The following is a 24927-nucleotide window of genomic DNA, read 5'->3' on the forward strand; positions in this document are numbered from 1 at the left end:
GAAACGAATTCTTTGACTGGCACTGAAGGAGGGGGGGGGAAATATTTTTCCCCCACATTTTTTAGGGTTTTTTCTTTCATTATTCTTTTTCTCTAGGAAATCATTCACTGGGGGGGGTCGGTTTCTTTTTTTTCCCCTCCCCCCCCTTTTTTTTTTGGAGGGGGATTTCTGAAGATCCATCCTTCTTTCCCCTCCCCTCCAAAGATTTTTTTTTCATCCTTCGTCTTTGTGGAAATGTGGACATTTCAGGCAGACAGATTGAGTGGAATTGTCTCTGCTTTAGCAGCTCTTTGTCTCGCCTGCTGTGCGCAAAGGTAAGGATTGCGATCCCAGGCTGCAGGGACAGGGGGGCTGATACAGGGCTTGTTTGTTTTGCTGGGGTTTTCTCCATCGATCTGTATGTAGGAAAGGGGAAGGGGGAGGGGGGGGGGTTCTTTCCCCAAATTGCTTTCCCTGCCGCTTGCTGTTGTTATTTCCCAGTCAGTGTCATTTTAAGGGGAGGAGGGATGCTCATACATGAGATGTGGAGCAGGCTCTCTGCAGACGGAGCCCACCTCACAGCCCACTCGCAGCGAGTTGTCCGTGTCGTGTCGTCGTCGTCTTCACCCCCCCTCCCCCTTTCCTCCCTCTCCACCCTCCCTCCATACACGACCTGGGAGAAAATGGCAAAAAGAAGGGTTTTTTTTTTTCCCTGGGAAACATGGTGTCCGTGGGAGCTGCTGGAGCGCACGGCACCGAGCTGTGTGCATACGCACCCCGGCACAGCGCTGCCTTGGCCGTGCCTGCGCCTTCACACACACAAGTGCACACGCAGCCACACTCAGAGCCAAGCGTGCCGTGCCTCTACCAGAGCCCCGGCTCTGCAATGCCTCTGCCTGTGCCTCCACGCAGATTTATGGCGTGGCACATAACCAGCTGGTGGGTGCCATCGGTTCGGGTGCATCCCTGCATGTGCGCATCCATCCGTGCCCCATCGGGCGCACATGCATGTGTGTCACAAGGCACCCACAGAGCACAGCAGCCTTTACCTGCTCTGCACCGAGCCCTGTCAGTGTTTGCAGTTACACCACGCTGCATACTTGAGCTGCAGCTATTCCTGGTGATCCGAGCAACCAGAGATGCAGGGGCACCTCTCCAGTCCGGGCAAGGTGTACAGAGCACACCTGTTTGCTCCGGCACAGGTGTTTATCCACTGCCTTCGCAGGCAGGAGCAGCGCTGCCTGCTCCTCCCCACCCTCCCTTCTCACACATAGGGGCAGGTGGGTTTGTACCTGCTGGTGAAGTCTGCTGGGGAGGGAGCCGTGGTGTTTCCTTGCTCAGCAGTGCCCACTGAGCAGTGCCTTCCCCACGCAGCCATGCAGGTCCCCGCACAGCCTTGCAGATCGGCAGAGACCAGGATTCCTGCTCCCGTAGCTATAAACACGCACATGCGCAGACCCGTGCCCCTTGCCCACACCATTCATGCATGGTTCCGCTCTGCATGGGGACACACACCAGCACGCTTACAGGCAGCGTCCAGGCGAGTGTGGGAAGAGCAATGCCCATATCAAACACCTTCACTCCAACATGTCCTTGCACATATGTCTATATCTGCTCATGTCCAGGGCTGATACTCAGCTGCCCGTATACGTGGTCCCCACCTCGGAGACAAAACGCTCTCCCGTGTACTCATACCTTCAGCCACGACCACATGTACCAGCCCACAGCACTGTGCCTGGATACGTATGTGTTTGGCTGAATGTGTACCTGCACATGCAAAGCACACACCCACACAGGGTCAGGACACAGAATTTAAAGATTCAGTTCCCAGGCTGGGTGGATGTGCTCCCTGAGCAGATGCAGACCCCTGCTTGCCAGGCCAGGGAGAGCACTTGCATGCAGCTGCTTGCTCACAGCTGGGCAAATCTGTTCAGCAGGAGGGACATGGCCTTTTGTATCAAAAGGAGCTCCGAGAGGCAAGAGACCTTGCTCTTAATCACGATGCCAGTGTATGCCCTCACTGTGCTAATTTGTAGCACGTGAGGAGGAAAGAGCTCTTGTATCCCTCTTCCCACTCTGCCCCTTTCTGCAGGGACCCCAACACATTAGTTACTGCCCCTGTCTCAGTTTCCCTGCCTGTATTAAGGAGGTAATGCTGCTACCTGAGTTTATGGGCCATGTGAAGCTAGACAGAACTGTCTAAATCCCTTGAGAAGAACACAGTGTCTCTATTCTGAATATGGAAACCCCTGTCTGCCTATAGAGATGACAAATGTTGGTGGACACCATCAACATATGCAGAAGCACGTTGCAAAACCTCACATACTCGCATGGAAATCCACAGGTGCAAAAGCAGACCTTGTGAGCCTTCACACAGTGTTGTGAAGATGTCCACCTGTATGCACCTCTCTGACCTTTTTCACTCCATTTAGCAATGCAGTGAAGACCTGTACCCCTCCAAGATGCACGGACAAGAGTGCAGCTCAGACACTCCCCCCTTTCTTCCCAAATACAAGTGCTGAATGGTTTGTCCATGCACCAAAGCTAGGCCTGGGAAGTGTGCTGCCTATTTGCACATCCCTGTTTGGTTAAGAAATCCCCACACATACACAGCCTCTGCATCCACAGCCTTAATGCATGCCCAGGCACCCCAGCGGTGCCACGTGCCTCCACCCACACCTGTATGGAGAGGCTGGGGACCTGGGAACCCAGTCTGGGGACCTGGGAACCCAGTCTCAGGCACCCACAAACACCTGTCTCTGTGCTCCTGCATAAACTGTGTCACCAGTCCAGTGCCTCATCATATCCTGATGGAGCAAGATCTGTACCCCCAGTCATCTCCACACAGACTTGGAGGTGGTCTCACACACGCACACACGTGTGTGCCCTTTCCACAGCTGTACCCTTGAGCTCCAGCGCTTCTGTGTACCTGTGTGTCTGTGTGCACAGGCTGGGAGTCTGTCTGTCCTCTGTACAATCAGGAGAGCGTGTCTCTGCCTGTGTCTCTGTGTGTGTGTGCACATGTGTGTGTAGACACATGGACATGTCAGCACAAACCCCGTGTCCAGTGAGGCATGGGGCAGGTTGGCAGAGGTAGTGCCATGGTGCAGCTCTCCAGCTTGACTTGGATGGATGTGGGAGGTGGTGTTGACAGGAAGACATGCTGTTGTGGTGGGTGACTGCAAAGAGCAGCGGTTGTCACGGCAGGGTCTCTATTCTCATGCAAAGCAGGGGATGAGGGTGGCACAGAGGCTGGGTGTTCAGGCAGAAAGCCTAGATACCCCGCAGCACTGAATAGGCCCAATATTTTTAGCTCCTCTGCTTTCCCACCTTCGTTTTTGCTTTGGCTTTGGGGCTGTTTTTAGGGGGAGCTCCCTTCTTGCTGAAATGGCTGGAGAAGCTGGATCTGTGTTAGGAAGGGTGGCAACCCCCATGCCATGAGAGTCAAAGGGTCAGGAGGGAAAGGACCACTGCAGAGGGAAAGATGGGCTCTCTGTTGTCCCCATCTCTTGGTTCGTGTTGCTAAGAAGTCATGGTTATGCTGCAAAGCAAAATGACTTTCTACGTGCCAGAGCTGACTGTACATTGAGGCCATAGGAGAAGAGGAGCTTTGGCTTTTTCCTTCAGTCCAGTAAATGGAGCAGTGCCTGGGTGTGCTGGGAAGCAGGGCTCACACTGAGGTGTGTGACAGTGCAGGGTGCCTGCGGCAGGTGGGACCTGTGTAGCGGGGACCTCACTGCATGGCAAGTGAGAGACCAAGAGCAAGTGCCCAGCGTGGCAGGGGAAGGGGAGTGGGCCCCCAGGAGAGAGGCTGCATCCACCCTGTGCACTATTTGGCGGAATAGACAGGGCAGTTTTGGGGTGTGGGGGTGTGTGTGTGCAGCAAGGCACCCCACATGCCTGGGTCAGTGGCCAGGGAGAGAGTGTACGTGGTGAGCAGTGCCTGTGATGGGTGAGCAGTGCCTGGGATAAAGGGGATCAGCAACCTGGTGGGACTGCTGGGATGTGGGCACACACCAGGCAAGAGCAGGGGGGAAGGAGTTTAGGCTAACCAGGATTCAGGGGGAGCCAGGGAAGAGGAGACAGGATACCTGCTGAGGCTCCCATCCCACCCCTTGGGATGGCTTAGGAACCCTGGCAGCCCTGTGGTCCTTGTGTGCAAGTCAGAGGCCACGAGCTGTGCCAGGGATGTGAATATGAGTGAGAAAGGGGACGGGGAGGCTGTGCTGGTGGTCAGGGTGTCTGTAGCACACACTGGTGCTTTCATGCTGTGGGGTGTGAGGGATGCTGGCCCACACGGCCAGTGGCACGCGAGATGACACGGACTCTCTGCTTTTGTCTTTCAGCCCATCCACTGGGAATATTTCTGTGGTGAAAGAGATTGTGGACAAACTGCTGAAGGGCTATGACGTCCGCCTCAGGCCTGACTTTGGAGGTATGGCGATGGCTGGTCACGGGGAGCAGGGCACGGGAGCCATGGCGTGTCCGTGCCGCTGGCTTGGCTACCTGCAGCATGCACTGACCTCGTGAAACACTCCCATCTGGCGTCTCCATCCTCTGGTCTCTGCTAGCCCTTTCCTCCTCCTTGCCTTCTCCCTCACGTTTCTTTCTTGCCTCCTGGTTTCCATCCTCCTCTCACTAGCTCCTCTCCTCCCCTTCCCACTCTGCAGACACTTGGGTTGTCCATGGTGTGATGTTTCTGGGCACGTTTAGCTGGGACAGAGATAACTCTGCTTTTCCTCTACTCTGAACTTTGTCCTGCGTCACAGACAACAGGTCATCACTCTTCCACTTCTGTTCCCAATGCCTGGTGGTGTTTTAGCTCTTCTCCCTGCAGAGGGTTGGGGTGATTGGTGGCAGGGCTGTTGTTTGGTCTCCCAGACTGCCCCTTCAGTGACAATATGGGATAAAATATTCCCTGTGGAGTTGGTAGCCTTGCTGCTTGTTCAGGAGGAGATGCAAGGATCTGCAATTCCTCTCTTGTGTCCTGTGAGCAAAAGGAGAATGGGAAGGGCCTTCCCTTTGTTGTCCCTGAGGAGATGAAATATGAAGTAATCCTTGGGTACTGTTGTACAGTTAAAGTCCATTTGTTGGAGAGTAGCAGGCAGTGGAAAGACTGCACTGGGGAGGGGGTTTTGGGGGACTTCTGCCTTAATCCTGATGAACTTGGCTGTTTTCAGTCTTTTCTGGGCAATGTTATTTCCTCCTCATGAGGACATGTGTAGGATCGGGGGATCTTCAGCCTACAGAAGGACAGAAACCACAGCATTGATGTCCTTCTCCAGGTGACTGATGGGAAGCAGGTTCATGCTTGTGCTCCTGAGGGGGAGAGATGCCAGAGCCATGGTGATACAAGGGACAAGTTCTCTCCCAGGGGCCTGATCCAGAGTTCCCTGAATGAGTGGATGAATATCCTCACTCATTTCATCAGGTTTTGAAATCACACCAGTGTAGTCCAGTTTCCCATGACCCTATGAATGAACCTGTCTCTCCCCAAAACCTGTGTTTTCCCTGCACCTCACCTAAATCTGCCCCCATCCACTCACCACCTCTTACCCTTCAGCAGAAGCTGCCTCCCCTCCCCATGCACACCACTCCCACAGCCCTTGTCACCATGCTCTACACCAGGGTGGAGCAGGGGCTTCCAAGTACCAGCACCCTGGCCTCAGAGAGAGCTGTGGGATGGGTGAGATGCTCATCCCTCCATAATGCTCAGGGGCATGCAGGAAATCACTTCAGCACAGTGGGGAACAACTTTGGAGGAGCTTGCAGCAATCTGAAAGGGGATGGGGGGGTTCCCCTCTCCCTTTTCTCCTTTGAACATGGGATATGGCTGGGTTTGATTTAAAGGCTCTGTTTGGGAAACAAACATCTGTATTAGCTGACCAGCCCTGATCACAGGAATTGGTGCAGTCACATTTTATGAGGGGGAGAACTGCAGAGGTGACATAAAACCTGCAAGAAAACCATCGTGTAAGCCACCAGGGTGACTGTGGTACAGTGAAACAGCAGGGATCTGGCTCCACGGGGGCACAGAGCAGAGGGGTGCAGTGGGAGCCATGGGGCAGGAGGTCCAGTGGCCCAGGTCCAGTTCCCAGCCTGTGTGCTCTGATACCAGGTCCCCAGAGAATACAACTTTCCCCCCAAGACATGGACCAGCCCTTCCTTCTGCCTGGGCAGGGCAGCCTGGGGCTCAGTGCTGGCGGTGCTGCTGACCCTGCCAGGTCTGGGCAGTGCACGGGCTGGGCTGGGCAGGCACCACATCCTTCCTGACCGTAAAACGGATGGGTTTGGGCAACCTTTGTGATTTATTTAACTGTACTCCGAATTCCTAAAGTACAAACTGCTTTTCCCCTCACTTTTAAGCAGAGAAATAGAAAGACAATGAGATAACCCTGTTCCCCCACACTCATCTCACTGTTGCCTTTCACCCTTATTTGTCCTTCCATTTGCTCCTGAGAGCAAAGTCCTGGCTGGCAGCACCAGTGACTGTGCCTTTGGTGCTCGGTGTGCAGGGATGCCCCAACTCTCAGAGTGCCTGACCCCCTCCTCCTGAGGATAAGCTTTCTGGACAAAATTGCCCCTGCTGCATTTAGTATTGAGGGCTGAGAGGTGAGTCTGAAAGCTGGAGAACATCAGCATTACAAACCCAGGGGAGAGGGGTGGAAGTTTCCTTGCTCTGCTGCTGTTTCCAGAGCTCACCATGTCTGTGAAATCTTGGGCCAAATTCCGTTGCTAGAAGAAATGAGGTGGGATTATGCTGGGATGTGTCTAACCTGTTGCGGCTTCTACTTCAGCCCCAGCCCTGCTATGGAGAGGGTGAAGTTTCCCCTAGTGAATTGTGTTCAGCTGGAAAGGACAGGTTTTGGGCAAAGCCCTGGAAGCTGTGTGCATGCAGACCTGCTGTCTCTCAGGGATGTATGGGACTGGGCTGAACCTCATTCCCTGCACTGGTCTGTTCTCTAGAACACTGCCCCACAGTCCCACTCGTGCTCCACCTGGAGCATCCCACCACCCCTCAACTGCCTTCCAGATGGATGTAAGCCATCTTTGCTGGAGCAGACGATCACTCTTCACCCGCTTGTTCTTCTGCCCCAGGAAGACTGGTCAGGGTGAGTGGTGAATGGTGAAGAGAGCATCTCAGAGGAGCCCTAGGGTAGCACATCATGTCGGTGAGATGAAGGACAGTGCAGGGTGGGATGCATAGGGACCACAAAGCCCAATTTTTCAAGGGCTGAGCAAGGAGCTGGCTTTGCATTGAAAGGGCAAGGGGTCCTGCTTGGAGCTGTGTGCCCTGGAGGAATGGCATAGGGCTGTCTCAGGGCTGGCCCAGCAGTGATGAAAGGGTCTGGCTGGACAGGCAGCTGCCAGCCCGAGTGCAGAGAGCTGGAGCAAAGCACCTACCTCTTGCCTGTGAGCCTGCTCCAGGGAACACCTCTCCAGGTCAGAGTCCTCAGCCCTACGCTCCTTGAGGATGAGATTGCTGGGGGCAGGAAGGTCAGAGAAGCTGGTGCTGGGCACCCTGGAAGCACGGGCAGAGAAAGGTCCTTCCCAGACAGATGTCTGTGTGAGAAACACAGCCTGCAGAAGCAGTAAAGCAGGCTGCCCTCCCTTCATCCCTTCTCTGCCCTTTCCCTGCCGGCTCTCCCCATACCTTCCTCTGTCAGGTTTGCTGTTTCCTTCTGGCCATCCTCCCCCCACATCACTGCCCAGCAGCAGCCCCTCCTGCACTGTCCCTACCTGCTCAGTCCTGCAGGCAGGGTACCACCCTGCATCCTGGGATGCCCCCTCCATGGATCCTGCCTCTTGCAGAGCTGGGGGCAGCTGGGCACCTTTGCATGTAGAGGCAGTGGAAGAGCCTGATACTGTGTGTCGTTTATACCCCATGCCATGGTGGGGCAGATCTCACACCTCACAACACTTCCATGGCACAGGGCTGCCCTCCTCATTCCAGCACCCCCACTGTGCCTGGGATGTGGTGCTTCAACAGCTCCAGATTCAACTCACAGGTCCCCAGTCCTTTTTTTGTGAGAGAAAGAGAACTCCGACTAATGCCAAAAGGAGGACAGGCCTGCTGGGGATTGCAGTTCACTTTTTAATTTTGAGATGCCTCGTTAGCTCTGGGCCAAGCTGAGTGGCTGAGAAGCATCAGCCACTCGCTCTCCGCCCCTCTCCCCCACCCCTTGGAAACCCATTAGGCTGATGAGCAGGTCGGCTCTCAGGGGTGGTGCTGTGGCAGTGAGTGTGATGTGCTCATCTGGGGAGCTGGGCTGAATGGGGTGACGTGCAGGAGAAAGGGGGGAAAGTTAGAGCCATGTGGGTGAAGGTGATGGAAAAATCTGGGAGCAAGTCCTCCAGAAAGCCATCCCTGCCCAAGGGGGTCAAGCTCCATGTGAACTGGGTGGGAGGTGGCATTAAAGGACTATCAGGTTCATCAGTCCTTGGGGTGTGGATGAGAAACTCTTCCAGCCTGGGAGGGCCTGGAAGGTCTCCTCTTCTCAGACACAGTTCTCCAAGCCCTAGGATAGCACACCATGTTGGTGAGATGTGGGACAGTGCAGGGTGGGACACAGAGAGACCACAAAGTCCAAGTTTCAAGGGCTGAGCAAGGAGCTGGCTTTGCACTGAAAGGGCAGGGGGTCAGTGCAAAGCCAGGATTGTGGTGGGGATCTGGAACAGCCTTGGAGAGGGATTTACAGGGTAGGAAGAAGATCCAGCCAGGGCTCTTGGTCTGCTGGAGAGGGAGATCTGTCTTGGTACTGCAAGATCAGCAGTGATGCAGAGTGAGGTCTTTTGGCAGGGTATGCTGAGGAGCCTGCTCAGCTCTGGAGGAGCACGGAGACCAAACCTCAGGTGAGTGCCATCCAGCTGGCCCAGGCCTGGGGGGTGAACAGCAAGGGGGGCAGTGCTCAGTGGGTCCCTGGCAAGCACAGTAATGACACCACGGTAAGGCAAGCAGGATGCCGGTGATTTAGGACTGGGTGAGCTTGGCATGCTGCAGATCAGGTCTGGGAAGCATTGCAGGACCACGGGTGGGGGAGAGAGAAAGCTTTCAGAGCAGCACCCTGGATCTTGTAAGTGCTCTTAAGCACTCACTTCCAGAAGCATTAGTTCCATAGGAGAGGGAAAAAAAGGAAAAGAGAAAGCAAATGAAGACTGTATTGCTCCAGGGTAGAGACAGCAATGAAGGAATGGCAGGAGGATCCCACTCCAGCTCAGTGACTCAGCTGCTCTCTGTTGGTGCAACGTTTTCAGCCCAAAACTTTGCAAGAGTTTCAAGTGGATGGCTGTTTCTCAGGAACAGATGGAAAAGGGGACCCAGCGTCGTTTACAGGTCTCGTTAGGCAAAAGCGAGGTGAGGGCATTCCCTGCTCCTTGCCACCAGCCCATCGAGAGTCCAGAGTTCCTAGAGGTTCTCCTCAGTGGCGTGCAGAGCCTCTGAAAACGCCTGGTGAAAGAGGAGTGACCAGGAAGCCCTCAGAATTGCACAGTAAAGCCCATGTTTTCCTGCCTGTGGATCCAGCAGGTTTCCACTGCCCCATTTTTAATTCAAACTTCCCTAAGGAGAAATAGCACTTAAGGAGGCTTAGATTGAACAGAGCCCAAGTGCTGTTCCTCATCTGCCACAGACCTGGCTTCCCAGCTCTCATCACCCTCGCCCAGACCCACCCCCTCACCTTTGACACCCAAATCCCTCTTTCTCTGCAGTATCTTGGCCTCCCTCCTTTTTTCTCCCCTGCTCCTCCTGTCCTCAGCCCCATCTCACTTGCACACTCCTGGGGAGCCAGTGTGCCCCCACATCCTGCTTGTTCCCCAGTGTTTCTTCTTCAAAGGCCACTCCAAATTCAGTGGGCCCAGGGATGGAATCCTTAGCCCTTGCCTGCCTAACAGCATCATTTGAAACCCAGAACTGTAAAAATAAATGATTGCTGATGCATAAAGTGTTGCAGTGAAGCATCCTCAGTAGCTCAGGGTTCCAGAACTGGCGGGGCTGGCAGGCTGAGCGGCTGCGTTGGCTGGCACGAATGTGGCAGGAGGCAGAGGGGGACCCAAAACCTGGCCCTCCAGCCTCTGGTGGCTGACAAACAGCTGGTCTTAGTGGTCCTGTACTGGAAGGAATGGGAATTTGTTTTCTTTCCTAGGCAAGACTGGTGGTACTGACATTGTTAAGGCTTCCTGAAAATGTCCCTGTTTTCCACTGCATAGAAGGTTCAGCCACAGTGGTTGTGGTTTTTCCATGCAGCTTGGACTTCTTGAAGGGGAGGGGAGAAATTTTAGGTGAAATACTTCATTCGTTTCTGACGTCAAGCCAAGGCATGTACATGCTGGGTTGGGTTTTTTCCTCTCCTAAAATGCTGGGGGTGAAACTGGCAGCACCTCCAGCAGATGCACATGTAGCAGGTGGGTGTCAACCTGGCTGGGCTGTCCCCACCACGGGAGTTGTAGTGCTGCTGGAGGAGGGCCCAGGTGAGGGGCTGGGAAGGGGGCAGTCTGGCAGGGGTCAGGGCTGGTCCTGGGCTGCCTGTCCTGGAGGCAGCAGGAGCTGGAAGCCTGCCCTTCCAGAGTTAGTCCTCAGCTCTTCTCCCCTCCTCTTCTGTGGCAAAAATATTTACACTTCAGAGCAGCCAGATGCGATTTTCTGTGCTCCTGGGATGCCTTGAGCCAACTCTTTTGCAGCTTTGGGGCCAGACTCAGCAGGAAGGTACTCTTCCCCCTCAGGGCCATGCCCAGGAGAAATTGCCCAATGCTAGGCAGAGGGTTATCCTGAAATGCCACACTTCACAGACCCTTGCTACACTGGAATGTATCACCCTTCCATCCCTATGCCCCAGCAGGGCAGGGGAATAGCTCTGGATTTGAACGCAGAAGGGTGAATATGGATCAGACTGGGGAAAGGGGGAAATTGAGGCAGGAGAGGCAGGATGCCTCTAGAGAAGTTTGCAAAACCTGGTGTCACCCAGGGCCAAAGAAAAGGTGAATACATCCCCAGGGCTGTCAGTAGTCCCACCTTCCCTCCTGAGGAAAGGGTATTAAGAAAAGGATGCTCCTGGTCAGTAAAACTGACTGCAGCTGTGCAGCCCTCACCTCCTCCTCCATTTATGTGACTTCTGGCTCCAGACCATGGGTCACATCCTCTCTAGGGCTAATCCAGAAGGAAGATGACAACCTCCTGCTGTTGTGTCTTACTTCATTAACTGAAGTGGCAGGAAACGAAAGGATTCAGTCCTTCTTGGGACATATGTGGATGTTAACACATTGCCACATGATGGGATTTCTATTTTTTTCCCTTTGCTCTTTTTATAGGAAATACATGCTGTGAAAAGGACTTTGAGGCTGTAAAGTCAGACTCTCAGGACTTCAGAAAAGCCAGAATTGGGGTTTCTCTCTGGATCTATATTTGGTCCCCTTGGGAAAGTGCATCAGGAGGCAAGGTCCAACGGTCGCTTCCTCCTGAACACCTCTACAGAGCACATGAGAGAGACTGTTTGCACACACAAAGCCCATCTTTCCTGTTCCCTTCATTCAAAGGGGGCACAGACTGGGGAGCGTGGCAGTGGGCACCAGCTGAGGTGGGCACAGCAGAGGATAAGGGCAGGTTGAGCCAGCCTCAGTGAGACCCGTGTCCGATGCACAGCCTGAGACTGGGTGGGCAGACACCACCTCAGACTCGTGTTTCCTTGTCTGCTCCCTACTCAGACCTGCTCAGAATTAGTTGTTTTTATAACTGTTGTCAGGCACACCAGTACAGCATGAACATGTTCACACCTCCCCTCTGAGGAGTCAAAAGTGTCCCCTGCCGTGGGGTGCCCAGCCAAACCAGCTGATTTTCTGGAATACTCAGCAGTGGTGTAGTTGGAAAGCTACATGCTTGAAGCTGAGCTCCTATTGATTTCAGCCACAGCTGTGAGTGCTCAGCCCCAGCACCCCAGGAGAGAGACACATAGAGTTCACCAAAACCTGTGAGGTTTAGGTGAATGACGTAGGAAGGAGCCATGCAGGAACCCCTGTGACACATCCAGTCCTGGAGAACAGGACTCAGCTACACAAACATCTTCTTTTCCTTGCTGGAGGCCTCCCCCTCACTCGCTGCATGGCTATCAGCTTCTTCAGCAAACCAGGCAGAGACCCCACTGTCAGCACTGTTTTGCAGTAGATAATCCTGCATCATCTTCAGAGCGAATCCACCCCCTATCAAACAAGGGAAAGGGATGAACAAGGATCTTGTGGACTGTTTAATCAAGAGCTGGCTCCATAGCATCTATTCAGTAGTGGGCATCCCTCCACCTAACCTTCATCCCCTTCACTCATTTTGTTTCCTCATGCTTGCTTTATTTTTGAGGGGTTTTTGGGTGCAATAATGCTTTAGAATGTTAGACCCATCCTTCCCTCCCATGGGACAGAGCTTGTGAACCTTCTTGCTGCATGCTGAACACATCTCTGCATTCACCTGTGGCCCCACAAGATCCTTATTCTGCCCCTGCAGAGGCAGGAAGCTCTGACACAGAGTGGTGGAGGGAGTTTTGGGTGGTGTGACAGCAGTGATGATGGGTTCCCCCAGAGTCTCATCCCAGAAACTTGAGTTCCTCAGTGATCTGTGTGCCTGCCCTAGAGCTGCGCTTGGGTACCAAGCATGGCTTGCTGGATGTGGTACCTGGTGAAGGACATAAAGCCTTGCTCCCATCCATTGAGCCAGAATTCTTTCACAGGGGATGTTGAACCTCATGGCAGTGCCAAAGACTGTGTGGGATAATTGGACCTTTTTGTCCCCATCCTTCCTCTCCTCCTTGGCTGGTGCAGTCTTTCCCTGCATCTCCATGCAGCTGCTTTCCAGCACTGCTGAGCTGGGCCCTGGGAGCACGCCGGGGCTCGTGAGGGGCACTACCCTGTGGCTAGCAAGGGGTGCTGAGATACCTCTCTAAAGGAAAGATGTAATCATCATTTTAACAAGGCATTTAAGAATTTTGCCTCTTTTTTTAGCTATAATTTTTTTTAGGACCAAATGCAATGCATTCAAGTTATTGATTAGTAGAATAAATCCAATACTTCTTAATTAATTAACTGATTAAAAGCAGATTGTTGTTTATAGCCAGTCTGGAGGATGTTTACCGTCTCACCTGGACCCATCTTCCTCCTTGATTAATGTCTACATAACATTCCCCATTTCTGGGATTATTCTTGCTGGTAAACTTGCCTTCGAGGGACTGCCACTGAAAGCAGAATGTAAAAGGAGTGTAAAACCCATTAGTACAAGTTCTTTTGATTACTCAAAATATATTCCCACAGCCCTAGAGCTGTTCATCAGAGCAGATTTACATCTCTGCATTGTTCACTTCCTAAGACTCCCAATACTCCAGGAAAATATTTTTAACCCCTGTAGTGGAAGATATACAAGGCCAGGAACACACTGCAGCTTTGCTGCACTCGTGCACATCACTTTTCTCACCTAGGGCTGGTCCAAAGAGGGGAAAAACCACCCCAAAACCCAAACTTAGAGGTTACTGAAATGTCAGGGTGAACTGATGTAACATGGTTCTTCGGTAGCGGTGAGAGCATTTGGTGCGGACGCCTGTGAGATCCCTTCTCTGGGCTCCTCACCACAAGAAGGACACTGAGGTCCTTGAATGAGTACAGAGAAGGGAAACCAGGCTGGGGAAGGGGCTGGAGGGCAAATCCTATGAGGAGCCGCTGAGGGACCTGGGGGTGTTCAGCCTGGAGAAGAGGAGGCTGAGGGGAGACCTTATCACCACCTACACTGACCTGACAGGAGGGTGCAGAGAGGTGGGCGCTGGTCTCTTCAGCCAGGGGACAGGAGATGGGACAAGGGGAAATGGCCTCAAGCTGCACCAGGGCAGGGTCAGAGCAGATGTGAGGGAGAAGTTCTTCCCTGAAAGAGTTGTCAGGGCCTGGCACAGGCTGCCCAGGGAGGGGCTGAATCACCTCCCCTGGGTGTGTTTAAAAAAAGGGTAGATGAGGTGCTCAGGGATCTGGTTTAGCTTAGGATGGGAATGGTTGGACTAGATGATCTTAAAGGTCTTTTCCAACCGTGTGATTCCGTGATTCTGTGTGACTGTGATTCTCGTGGATAGCCCTGGGTGGGGTTTGTCAAGTGTCTATTTATAGCTTGCTGTTTCATGTGAAATGCTATGTGTGTGTCCAAACGTGACTAGAAACACGGGTGGAGACCAGCGATGTGCTGAAGGGTGGTGTCAACCCCCAAAGGACTTCACCTCACGTGGGTGAGGAAGAGAAATGGCCGGGCCCCGTGGCACGAACAGCCTGGTCAGGTAAATGGGTGTTCTGGAGATGCAGTGATTGATCCCATTCCCATTAAACAGAAAGAAACCCAGCTCTTCTCCACCAGCCCTTCCTCCCAGGCCGTAGGAGAGGCTCTGTTTGCTTTGAGTGGGGTATGAATTTCAGGCTGATCTGGGTAACACTGATCGTGCAGTTGCTATAGGCTCTTCTCCTGGGTTGGGCATTTATCTTTGGTTCCATGCCAGAGCTAAACCCTCTTCTTTCTTCTCCGATCCTTCTCCCCTCCCGCTGCTGTTTCTCCTGCTCTTTGCAGTCCTGCAGGAATAGTGCTGTTAAGTAATTGTGCACTTAGAGATGTCTCTGCTTGTGACAAGGGTGAGATTCAGTCAAACCTACCACGGCTTGAATTTCCCTTCCCAGACCTCAGGACCTCTTATTTCAAGTCTGGGATGGCTCCTAGTACAGTTATAGTTGGAAAAGAGCTTCTGTAAAAATTACATCTTGTTGTTCCATATTTATTCTCCCTCAGTGGTTTCCATGTCAAATTTGCTCAGTTTACCAGTCAAAACAAGATATTTCTACCTGCCAGCTCTGCCAGCTCAGCCTGGGCTCTGGAAATCAAGCTGTGCTCTCTCTGCTCTGGACATCATCACCAGCCAAAAAGGATTCTCGAATCGGGGCTGAGTGGGATGTGATTTTGATTATCCATGAATATAATTTGTTCTCAGGTAGTATGGCAGGCTCTCTGTGACAAATAGCAGCAAGGCTCCCATCAAACACAAACACTGCCCATCAAATCCCCCCACTACCTGTGGGATGGTGGATCACCACTAGGTCTGTTTGATACAGAGGGGAGACCAAAAGGGGATGGTTTGTTGGGGATGACACGTAAAACCTGTGGCAGCCAAGGAATATCTCTGGGAAGTTCTTCTTCTGCTATTGCTCTTCATTAATGAGAACAGACCTGAGCACCTTCACTGCACTGGCTCACTGTTTGGTCACCAAACCATGACCATTCCTTCAGCTGTGGTGGCCTGTGAAATTCCCAAAAGGAAGAGGCAGGTGGGCCCACACCTTGCTGCAGAGAAATGGTATAGCCATAGGAAAGGCTCCCACATGCAAAGGGCAGTAGCTTTGCTCACAAGCAGTTCCCCTTTTCAGAGAAGCTCAAGTTTTGAAACTGTGATCATTGGCTGAATATATTTTTTAAAAATTATTCATGGCAGATGATCTATTCACTGTGTATGATCATGTCATGTAGTAGAAAAAGTAGGAAGGGTGTCCTGGCTCTTGCACTAGTTCCAACCTTCTCTTTTCTCCTGCTTCTGTAATGAATCTCACCATGGCCTATGAGCAGGAACGGATACCAGAGCCTTCCCCCTCCCAGGGTGATGGTCCACACTCTAAGCCCACAGGGCTACTTCAGCCACTAAAAGCCACTGTTGTCCTCAAAATGGGATGATTTACCTGGTGTGTGGCACACAAAAACACACACAGAGCAGAGGTACTGGATGTATTTCATACCTGTGCAAAGATGGGTGCTACTGCACTAGTGCCCAGCATCTACCACATGTTTATCTTGTTACAGGATAAAGGGAAACCCACATAAACTTACTCTAATTGGTTAGTAATTACTGCATCATCTCCTATCAGTCAAGCATATTCAATTAGCATCATGCTCCTTGAAGGTGTGGGGGTAATTTGTATAGTCCTTTCATTGGTTGGGTGGTTGCAAACTCCCCCTGCCACCTTCTCCTCATTACTGCTGAGTTTTGTTGGCTTCAGGCTTCTAACAATACCCAATTCTTGGTGCCTTCTGCAGTGGGATGGTTCCCCTTGATCAGTCCTTCAGCTCTTCTTCAAAGGTAGGGTTTTACCAAATGAGGTGGTACACTGAACCCTAGATTAAACAGCATCTAGGCACCAACCCAAGCACATTTCTATCCCTGTAAAGTGGAAAATTCTGCTTTATAGATATCACCATGGTAGGCTTTTATCTACTGTACAGATCAACCCCTACCAACAGCAATGACCCAGAAGAAGTATGCCTTACTTGGTTCCTGTGCTTCCATCATCCCAAAGGCTCACTGAGAACACCAAACTGCCCCTTCCTCTTCCACAGGTCGTAATGGCAGTGGTACCACAGAACCAAGATGGGGCTTCTGATCAGCATCTCCCCAGCTACCAGCTCTCTGGTGTTCTTGCTCTTCTCTTACCCATTTGCCACAGGAAGACAATCCTCCTGCAGATTTTGTTCTTTTAAGAGCTTCGTGTTAGTGAGACTGTGGCTTATGACTCCTTCAGGCTGGGGGAGACATGCCATGGGAAAGGCCAGATACAAGGGCTGCACTGGACAGGTCAACAGGGAATACATCAAGAAGGAGGTGTCCCTGTTGCAGGCAGTGAAGCTCTGGATGTAATATCAGAGACTGTTTCCACCAGGAGAAGAGGGCCACCCAGGTGGGACCTTACTGGTGAGACACAGTCACCCAGAGAAGGAAACCTCCTCTATCTGGGGAGAAGGTCTGCAGGGAAGCCCAGCCTGCTGGCCTCTGGGGAAGGGTGAAAGTGAGGGAGAGGGTAGGCTATGAGCTGGATTTTTCTTCTTATCCTCCTTCCAAAGCAAAAATAGAACATTCATCACAAGTTCCTCTACATGTTTTTCTTTCCTGCTGCACACGAGCTCCTTGCTAGTATTTGAAGCTAGAGGGGGAAAAAAAAATTGATGAGTACTCAAGTTAATAATGTGTGATTATTATGTTGATGAATTGCTGGAGATGTAAAAGCTCTGCAAGATTCGCTCATCCATGCATCCTGAGTGAAAGCAATTATTTTGGTGAACAAATAGCAGTTAGTTCTAGTTAGTTCTGTCTCTTAATAAGAGGAAGGTGCTGGGCTAAAAGGTAACTTGGTAGCTTTTGTCTTGCTGAATTTCCAGGGCACTTTTGCAAGCCAATCGTTACTGAAATGATGGAAACACCAGCACACGGGTCAGTCTTTCAAAAGACACCAACTCACAGAATTTTTCTGCCTACAGAACTCTTGCAATGATCCATCACCAGGGAATTTTGTAAAATTTTCTCTGCCTTGAGACTGTGGAGAAAAAGCCAAACGCCCTGAACAAGGCACAGCCAAAGGACTCAGAAGCTGGGAGATGAAAACATAGAATCCCATGTATAACATTTGGAAAGGAGGAGGCTTGTTTGTGTGTGTGCTCTGCTTCTCATGATTTCTAACTCAGACTCATGATTTTAATGTGAATGCCATGGTATTTTCAGGCCTGACTCACTCCTTTTTTTCCCAATACTTGCACTGTAAATTGTCCTGTCCCTGAGCCTTTGCAACCACATGACCCCAGAGCTCTGCCTCCAGGCTGAGCCAAAGGGCTACATGCCCTTCAGAGGGTAAGGGAAGGACCAGGTGCACAGTATGGGGAGGTGGTGGTGGGAGGCTGCTGAAGTCAGCATTTACAAAAGGACTAATAGCAGCCTCTATTAGGGAAGATAAGGTGGGCACTGGGAAAGGGCTGTATCTCCACAAAGGACTTGGTAGAAGTAACAAGAAAGGAGTGACCTTCTCTCCCTTGGAGATGTCACTCATGGCCTTTGCACTGTTAGGTGATGAAGGACCATGTCCAACACCATCAAAAATCTCGTGGATGTATGGCAAGGAGGCCCCAGAAGGGCTGTCCCCTGCTGCTCCTGGATGTCCCACTCCCAATTTCGATACTTGAGCAAGTTTGTGAGTGTCCTGACCTGGCCATCCAGCTTCTTTTCTTTTTTCCCTGCATGCTGTGTGTGTCCAACTGGATTCAATCCAGGAATTAGATGCTATGGGATCCTTTAAAGACAAAAGTCCATAAACAGTGATGAAGAGGTGTGACTAACTCATTAAAAATTGAAAGGGGGGGGAAGGAAAACACCTTCTTCTTGTTACTTTGATAAAATGACAAGTCCAGATATTCTGTTGTTGTTACAGATACTTCCAAGAGAGAGTAATGGATGTGATATGAACAGAGAAGCTCGTGTTAACCCATTTAAATTAATTTGGTTGGGCTCATTTTCAGCTGGGGGAATAGATGGCTTGGGGTCTGGTAACAGGTGAGAGGGTTTTCCCAGATGGGTCATGTAGTCAAGTACAGGCCAGGCCTGCAGTTGTCTGGGGGGGGTGGTGTGGGATGGTATTTCCAGTGTACATCAGAGAAAGGCTCCTCCATCCAGCAGACCTTTATTTGTAATGTGCCAGAAAAGCCCAACACTGAAAAGGTGGTTCAGGCTCTTTGTGCAGAGGAGAAGCACCAGGGGCTGATGGGCAATGTGGGAGAAACTTCCACAGCTGACAGGTGGGATGCAGGAAAATTTGCTAAATGACCTCAGCTCTGTGCTACCCTGGCAGCCCCACCTGGGGGCTCTGAAGGAGAGATTTGGGTGGGTGGATCCTATTTCAGGCCCCAGAAGGCACTGGGATGGGTGCTCTGCATGTAGCCCCACCTCTGATGCTGGGAACTGTTTGTAGGTAGGAGGGGGACTGCTGCAAGGAATGCTGTGGGGGGGTCCCTGTCATAGGGATCCAGCTCTAATCCTGCTTTAAAATTGGTGTGCTTGTACGGGCCTTGTGGTGCTGGAGCTTGGGCAGGGATAGGCTGAGTGGGGTTGTAAGGGGTGTGTTGCAGGCCCTGAGGGAGCCCTGGGAGTATGTCTGCCCTGAGAGCAGCTTGGTGAGCTGGAGGTGAGGTGGGGCAAGGAGCAGGCAGCTGCCTGCACTCAGGCTTGTGGGGTGTGTGTTCTGGTCCTTAAGTGCCCCAGTCCCTTAGGCACAGGTACCTGTGGGGTTCACTGTGTTGGGTGACCATGTGCCACCCTTTCTAAGGATGTGCCCTCTCAAAAAGCAGGGTAACAGATGGTGGGGCTGGGAAATGAGGAGCAGTGGGATGCTAAAGGCTTCTGAGCCTGCCCAAGCTGAGGGAGCAGCAGCTCTGGCAGGGTGGGCAGTGCCCAGGCTGGCTGGGCAGTGAGGAGATGGAGCAATTGGGAGCTCTGAGCGAAAGCCAAAGGGCAGGATGGCTGCAGAGCACCCACCCCAGCCTCCCAGGCAGCGCCGTGCCCCGGGCTGCGCTGGCAGGGCCCGCACGGGAGAGGCGCTTGCCTGCCAGCACCCTGACAGAGGTAGGAGGGGAGTCTTCTCAGGTGGAGAAACGTGGGGGCGGCTGATCCGTGTGGGTCTGATGCTTCGCATTGCTGCTGGGGAGGAAAGAAAAAACGCTTGGCTTGTGTTGCTCTGCTGTCAGTCTGCAATACACACTTCCTTGGGAAGCCCTGCTGCCCTCCTGCTACTACTTTTGGTGGAGAAGACCTGGGCTGCTCGCTGTGCCTGCTTTCCCTTGGGGTAGCTCAGCGTAACGCCGATGCTTCCTCCTGCAGAGAGGGATGTTAAAAAAGCAATGCGTGTGCCCTGCAAACCCCTAAAGCTGGTCTGTGTGGCTGCCCTGGACACGGGGAGGAATGTCCCTGGTAGGGGAGGGCAGGGGAGCTCTTGTTCTAGCAGCACAGTGCACCAGGAGGTCAGGGCATTGTCTTCATCTCTTGATGGTCACAGCTGGATCTGCCTTCTGGGACCACCCTGCTCCAACAAAGAGGCTGATGGCTGTGGCAGCCCTGCAAAGTAAGCTGCCTATTGGAGCTGGGAATTAGTGCTCTTTGTAATGTTGCTCTTCGAGTTGATGGCTTGGGTGGTGTCGAGCCGATAACGATCGGGTCTGGTTAGCACGTGTGTATCTCTGCAAATGAGAGCGCACAGGCGGATTGACTCAACCTGGGAACTCATTTTCCCCCTCACTTTTCTGTAACCTCACAAGTATGATCACCCAGACAAGAGATCTGCATGTGTGGGCTTTGGAAGGCTATCTTTTGCCACTGAGAAAGAATCAGCTTTAAAAATCTGTCTCCTGAATATTGGCCTAGCCCTCTCCCAAGAACAGATGGTATTCTGAGTAGTCTCTGACTTTTCTTAACGCTGGAAGCCCCGTGTGTGTGTCCAGGTGCTTTGCTGAACTGACTCTACCAGCGGTACAGATGCTGTAAAGGTTGGTGTCTACTTGCTTGTTCCATTTTAAGCCTGATACATTTGAGATCTTGTTTTTATTCAGCTTGGGTAGCTGTCTACCAACATCTCTTAAAATCAACCTTGATTTAGCTTCCTCTGTAATCCTTCAATACCTTTGGGACAACCTTTACACTGTTTTTGCAGCCAGTTGATTGTTCTCTCTCACTTCCAAATTTCCATGGGATATTTGCGATATCCCACTCTAATACCTACTAATCCATTAAAAGGACCCAGGAGATAGATTAGGTAATCCACTGTGCCTCACAGATTGTGCTCCTTAGCTCTCTGCTTTCCCTGGAATAGTCACAGAGCGAGTGCTACATCTGCATGGGGAAAGCATTGTTCCTCCAAAAGGATCCCTCAAGTGCTGGCTCAGAAGCAGGCACAGCTTGCTTGAGAAAATGCTCTTTATCTATTCAGATCTAGAGGGACAGCTGCGTTTGACAGCGTGCTGGAAGTGTGGTTGCTGTTATCAAGGTTAACCTGTGTGTGGGCAAGGAGAACTGCAGGAGAGCAGTACTGGAGTGGTCAGTTCTGCCAGTGCTGTGTCTCAGCTCCTTGCTGAGGAACTGGCCTTGTTGCTTGCTTGGAGGAAAGCCTGCCTCTTGCTGATGCGTGTGAATTGTTCAGTGTTTAGGTTATTCCAAAAGTCTGCTGGTGAGCTATGCATGCTCCCTTAGATGTTCCATGAAACGTGTCCTGTCCTTCATACTGCCATCTTGGTGGGAGCTTGCTCCAGCTTTTAATTTCTCTTGAAGTTCCTGGTATTCTCCCTTCTTAAATGAAAAGTGCAAATTTGGACATCTAACTGGATGAGGTGAAAATCCAGGCTGTGAGGAGACCGGAGTGGTATGGGCTGGAAATCCTCATTAGCCTCCTTGCACAGGGTGATGCTGTGTCTGGTCTGATGTGGAGGGAAAGCCTCCAGGCACAATCTGGTTTTGTGCATGGGTTCAGCAGCTTAAAAAGTGCCCAGCACTCCCTAAAGAAGTATGGCGAAATGTAGGGAATCTGTCAGCCAGAAGAAACTGTCTTCTGCCAGACCTGCTTGGAGACTAGCTGCAAGCTCCATGAGAATTGGTGGTGGTAGATGCACCTCCTGCCACTGCAGAATAATGAATCCAGGGGGAAGCATCAGGCATTGACAGCTTCAGATGTTCTGGAGACCAGGGCCCTGTCTTTCAGCTGCAAAATACCATGCTTGCTTCACATGGAAGAGCTTCCTCAGCAGCAAGTCCCTCGTACTCCCTGTTGCCCCACAGATGAGAAGGCAATGTCATATTTGCTGACTTGCCGTGAGACCACCTTGCTTTCTGGTAATGTTTAACAGTGGCCAAAAGTGTAATATCAGGGTATGCTTTGCTCTTTTAACTCCAATGGATGTCATGAGATGTCCTGCTAAGGGTAGGGGGAGACCTTTGATACTGCCCTCTCAGTGTGTTTGATGTTGCTGGCTGTTGTGCTGAGCCTGGCAAGGTTTGTGCAAAGCATCAGCTACAGGTAGGGGGTAGGTCATGGAAATAAGAGTAATAAAAGAAGTAGAAGAAAGGTTGGAGAGTGTTTAATGGGTGTTTAAACCTTGATTTTGTTAGAAAAGTTTAAGTAGGCTCTTAAGAGACCCTGCTGAACTAAGCGCTTCTAGATGTCACTGTAAATCAGAGATGCTGGATGCAAGTGGTTCCCAAAACGCTCCTGCTTTCATGATACATGGTCAAGTTTTCTTGCTCCTCAAGCAATCTTAACACTCGCTGAGTTTGTGCCTGATGCTAATCCTAAACTTAAAAAGAAAGGAAGGGGAAAATTAATGTCAGGAAACCTCGTTGTGATTTAGCTTGTGTAACCTGCTGGGATGGCGTCTTTCAGACATTCTCCTATTAACTGCTGTAGCAAAGTCTCAGTCTTGAGACCTGTGAGCGCAGCTATTATGCAGACAGCAGTTAGTGAACTCCTCTTACCATCCTCCTATATGGTGAAAACCCAGGAGCATTTTCATTCTCTCTGCCCCAGGGTGTAGGTATAGACTTCTCCACAGTGAATTCGAGTGTCCTGGCAGTAGACTGGCTTCTGAGTTAGTTTTTAGGTGGGTTTAAAAAACCTATGGCCCAGGACTTAATTACTCCTTCAGCTGAGAATTATTCAAAGGTGTCTGTTTTGGGAGGGACAGAGTGGGATTTCTGAAGATACCATATGGTTTCATCCAGGCAGCAGCTCCTCAGCCAGACAAGCTTCATGCTGGATGTGCTGCCTTCTGCACCTCTGGTTACCTGGGAACTCTTGCCTCCTAAATAACTGTGTCTATCAGCCCTTGTATAACCAACCCATTGCCGCATGTAGCAATGATGTAGGTTGAGGGTTTAAGCTGTAAACATAAAGCCTGAGTGCCCTCAGGTTCAGGGCTGTGAACCAAGCAGAGGTAGTGGCTTGGGCAAACCATTTTCTGCAGAAAGAACAAGCAGATACTGAACAGTTCTACCTTATTCAGGAAAGCAGAGATAAGACTGAAGGAAATAGTCCTGGGAATGAGAATACAGTCTGTGTGCTGGTTATGCCTTTGGCAAACCTGAGAACATCCTGGCTGCTGATCCTGCTCAGTGTGGGGTTCACTGAAAATTTTGAGTAGGGCACCATAGTCCTGCAGCTACATAGATCAGCAAACCTTGTTGTCTTCATGCTGCCTTTCTATCGCCCTGCATCTGCAGAAACAGCTCTGCCAGCCAGTGAAGAGCAAACTTGTCTGGGACTTTCTGTTCCTGGGCTCTGTGGTGCCACTGCTGTCCCATGGCTTCTGGAGAGCTGGGCAGGAGGAGGTTTGGCATGGGTGGAGCGTTATGCCTTAGGGGGGTATTTACCATTGCAGGGTAAGGCACAGACCTGTTCTGTTATAGATTTAGTGGCTGAAGCCTCTGATTTTCTCTGGTTGGCTTTGTTTACTCAGCATAAGATGTTAAAGCAGCTTTCCTGCTGCTGCAGGGATCTCAGACGCTGGTGATGCCACAGGCAGGGCGCAAGCAGGGAGTGCTGGGGCTCATGCACAGACCTGTCTCGAATAATCTTCCCTCTCATCCAAAAGAGACAGCACTGCACTCCCTTTTCCCTGCATGCCCGGTGCACTCACATGGCAGGAGCTCGGCTGCCCCTTTAATGTCTCCAGCCTCCTACGCAAAGCGAGGAGCTCCGGGATGGGTGCACTGGGTTTGGACAGGCTCCTGTGGGCTCAGGAGAACGCTGTCCATGGGAGGCTGCTGCTCCTCTTTCTCTGTACTGGTGACATGTCGTCTTCGCTTCAGTGGCTGGTTTCTGGGTACCGTGCTTTAAAAGAGAGATGTAGACAAATTGGCAAAAGGCCAGGGGAGAGCAGCACTAATTGTCAGAGCTTTAGAAAACATGACCTCTGAGGAGAGGTTGAAGAAATCAGGTGCATTTAATCCAAGCAAGACAGCATTGGTGGGGGGGAGGGAGAGGGATGTCATGGTTTCTTGGTGCATAAAGGCTGTTGTTAAGGAAGGATGATCGATTTATTCTCTCACTATCGTTGGGGGCAACGATGAGGAAAAAAATCATATTTACGTTGCAGATGAAGCAGGAGGAGATTGTCCCAGGGAGCTGTGGAGTTTCTGACACTGGTGCTTTAAAGAAACTGGGGTCTGCTCCCATGAAAGATGAGGGCTTGTGCAACCTCCCAGGATCCCTACTCTAGTGCCTTTGTTCCTGTAGTTTAGGCTAAAGGGTAGGTTTGAGGCTGATGCCTGTCCCTTAGCAACCGCAAGCCTGGCTCTGCCCGCATTGCTGAGTTCATGTGGTCAGAAATGCACAAACCAGACTCCTCGAAGCGTTGGCTGCAGTTCATAAAGATGGTGTGGCTTCAGTGGATGACAAAGTAAGCTCTGTTTTCTTGCCCACTGTTTTTCAGTCTTTTTGGCTGTGTCCATATTGCAGTTGGAGATCTCATGGCAGGGAAACCCAAGCTTGCTTTAGTCAAACTTTCTTGGGTAGGAGTGAAGAGAGGGGCAGCTTGGGCATGAGTACAGGGCAGTTTCACAAGTGACCATCCATGGTCTGGAGACCTTATTGCACTGAATTCTGTGCCACTGTCTTTGCTGCTCTATGCAGCTGAGGTACCAGGCTGAGTTCTGGAAGAGATGTTGTCATCCAGGCTGCCATCACCTCTGGCTGTAGTGCTTGGAAACACGACCTTTCCTCCGTAGCCGTGCTTGTAGGAACTACTTGGGTAGCAACACGGCTCTAGGTTCTGGGGCTTTTAAGCATTATAAAATAAAATGTGGAAGTAATAACTGGTTGCTGGGAAAATATTGCAGATTAGCACAACTTGTTCTCTGCTCCGACTGTTTTTATATTTGACAAGTTTCGCTTGCAGGAAAAGGACAGGTTTTATTATAACTCCTTTGTCTGCTTCCCTTCCAACTTCCCAAGTACGCTTTTCACAGGCATCAAACTACTTTCAGGACAAAATGTTGGTGATTTCTCCAGTGGTGGTGAGAAAAGGGGCTGTGTGAGGGTGCTGTTCCCTGGCAAAAGTGGCGGTTTTTCTCACAACCCCTCACTTGTGATCTTGCCTACAAATCTTTTCTA

At 51.3% G+C, this 24927-nt stretch overlaps 1 protein-coding gene across 2 annotated transcripts in view; it reads left to right on the forward strand.

Annotated features, from left to right (window-relative positions):
* Positions 1–234: 234 nt before the first annotated feature.
* LOC311195619 (gamma-aminobutyric acid receptor subunit beta-4) overlaps positions 235–24927 on the forward strand; it is a gene marked incomplete at both ends in the record, with an annotated part of 74823 nt that continues 50130 nt past the window's right edge. For both annotated transcript variants that reach the window (XM_084269031.1, XM_084269032.1), the window contains 2 exons: positions 235–314; positions 4326–4414. In XM_084269031.1, the coding sequence (XP_084125157.1) occupies positions 235–314; positions 4326–4414 (169 nt within the window). The remainder of the gene's footprint in view (positions 315–4325; positions 4415–24927) is intronic.

The sequence above is a fragment of the Gallinula chloropus genome (assembly GCF_964237585.1).
Source record: "Gallinula chloropus genome assembly, chromosome: 11".
Classification (NCBI taxonomy): Eukaryota; Metazoa; Chordata; class Aves; order Gruiformes; family Rallidae; genus Gallinula; species Gallinula chloropus.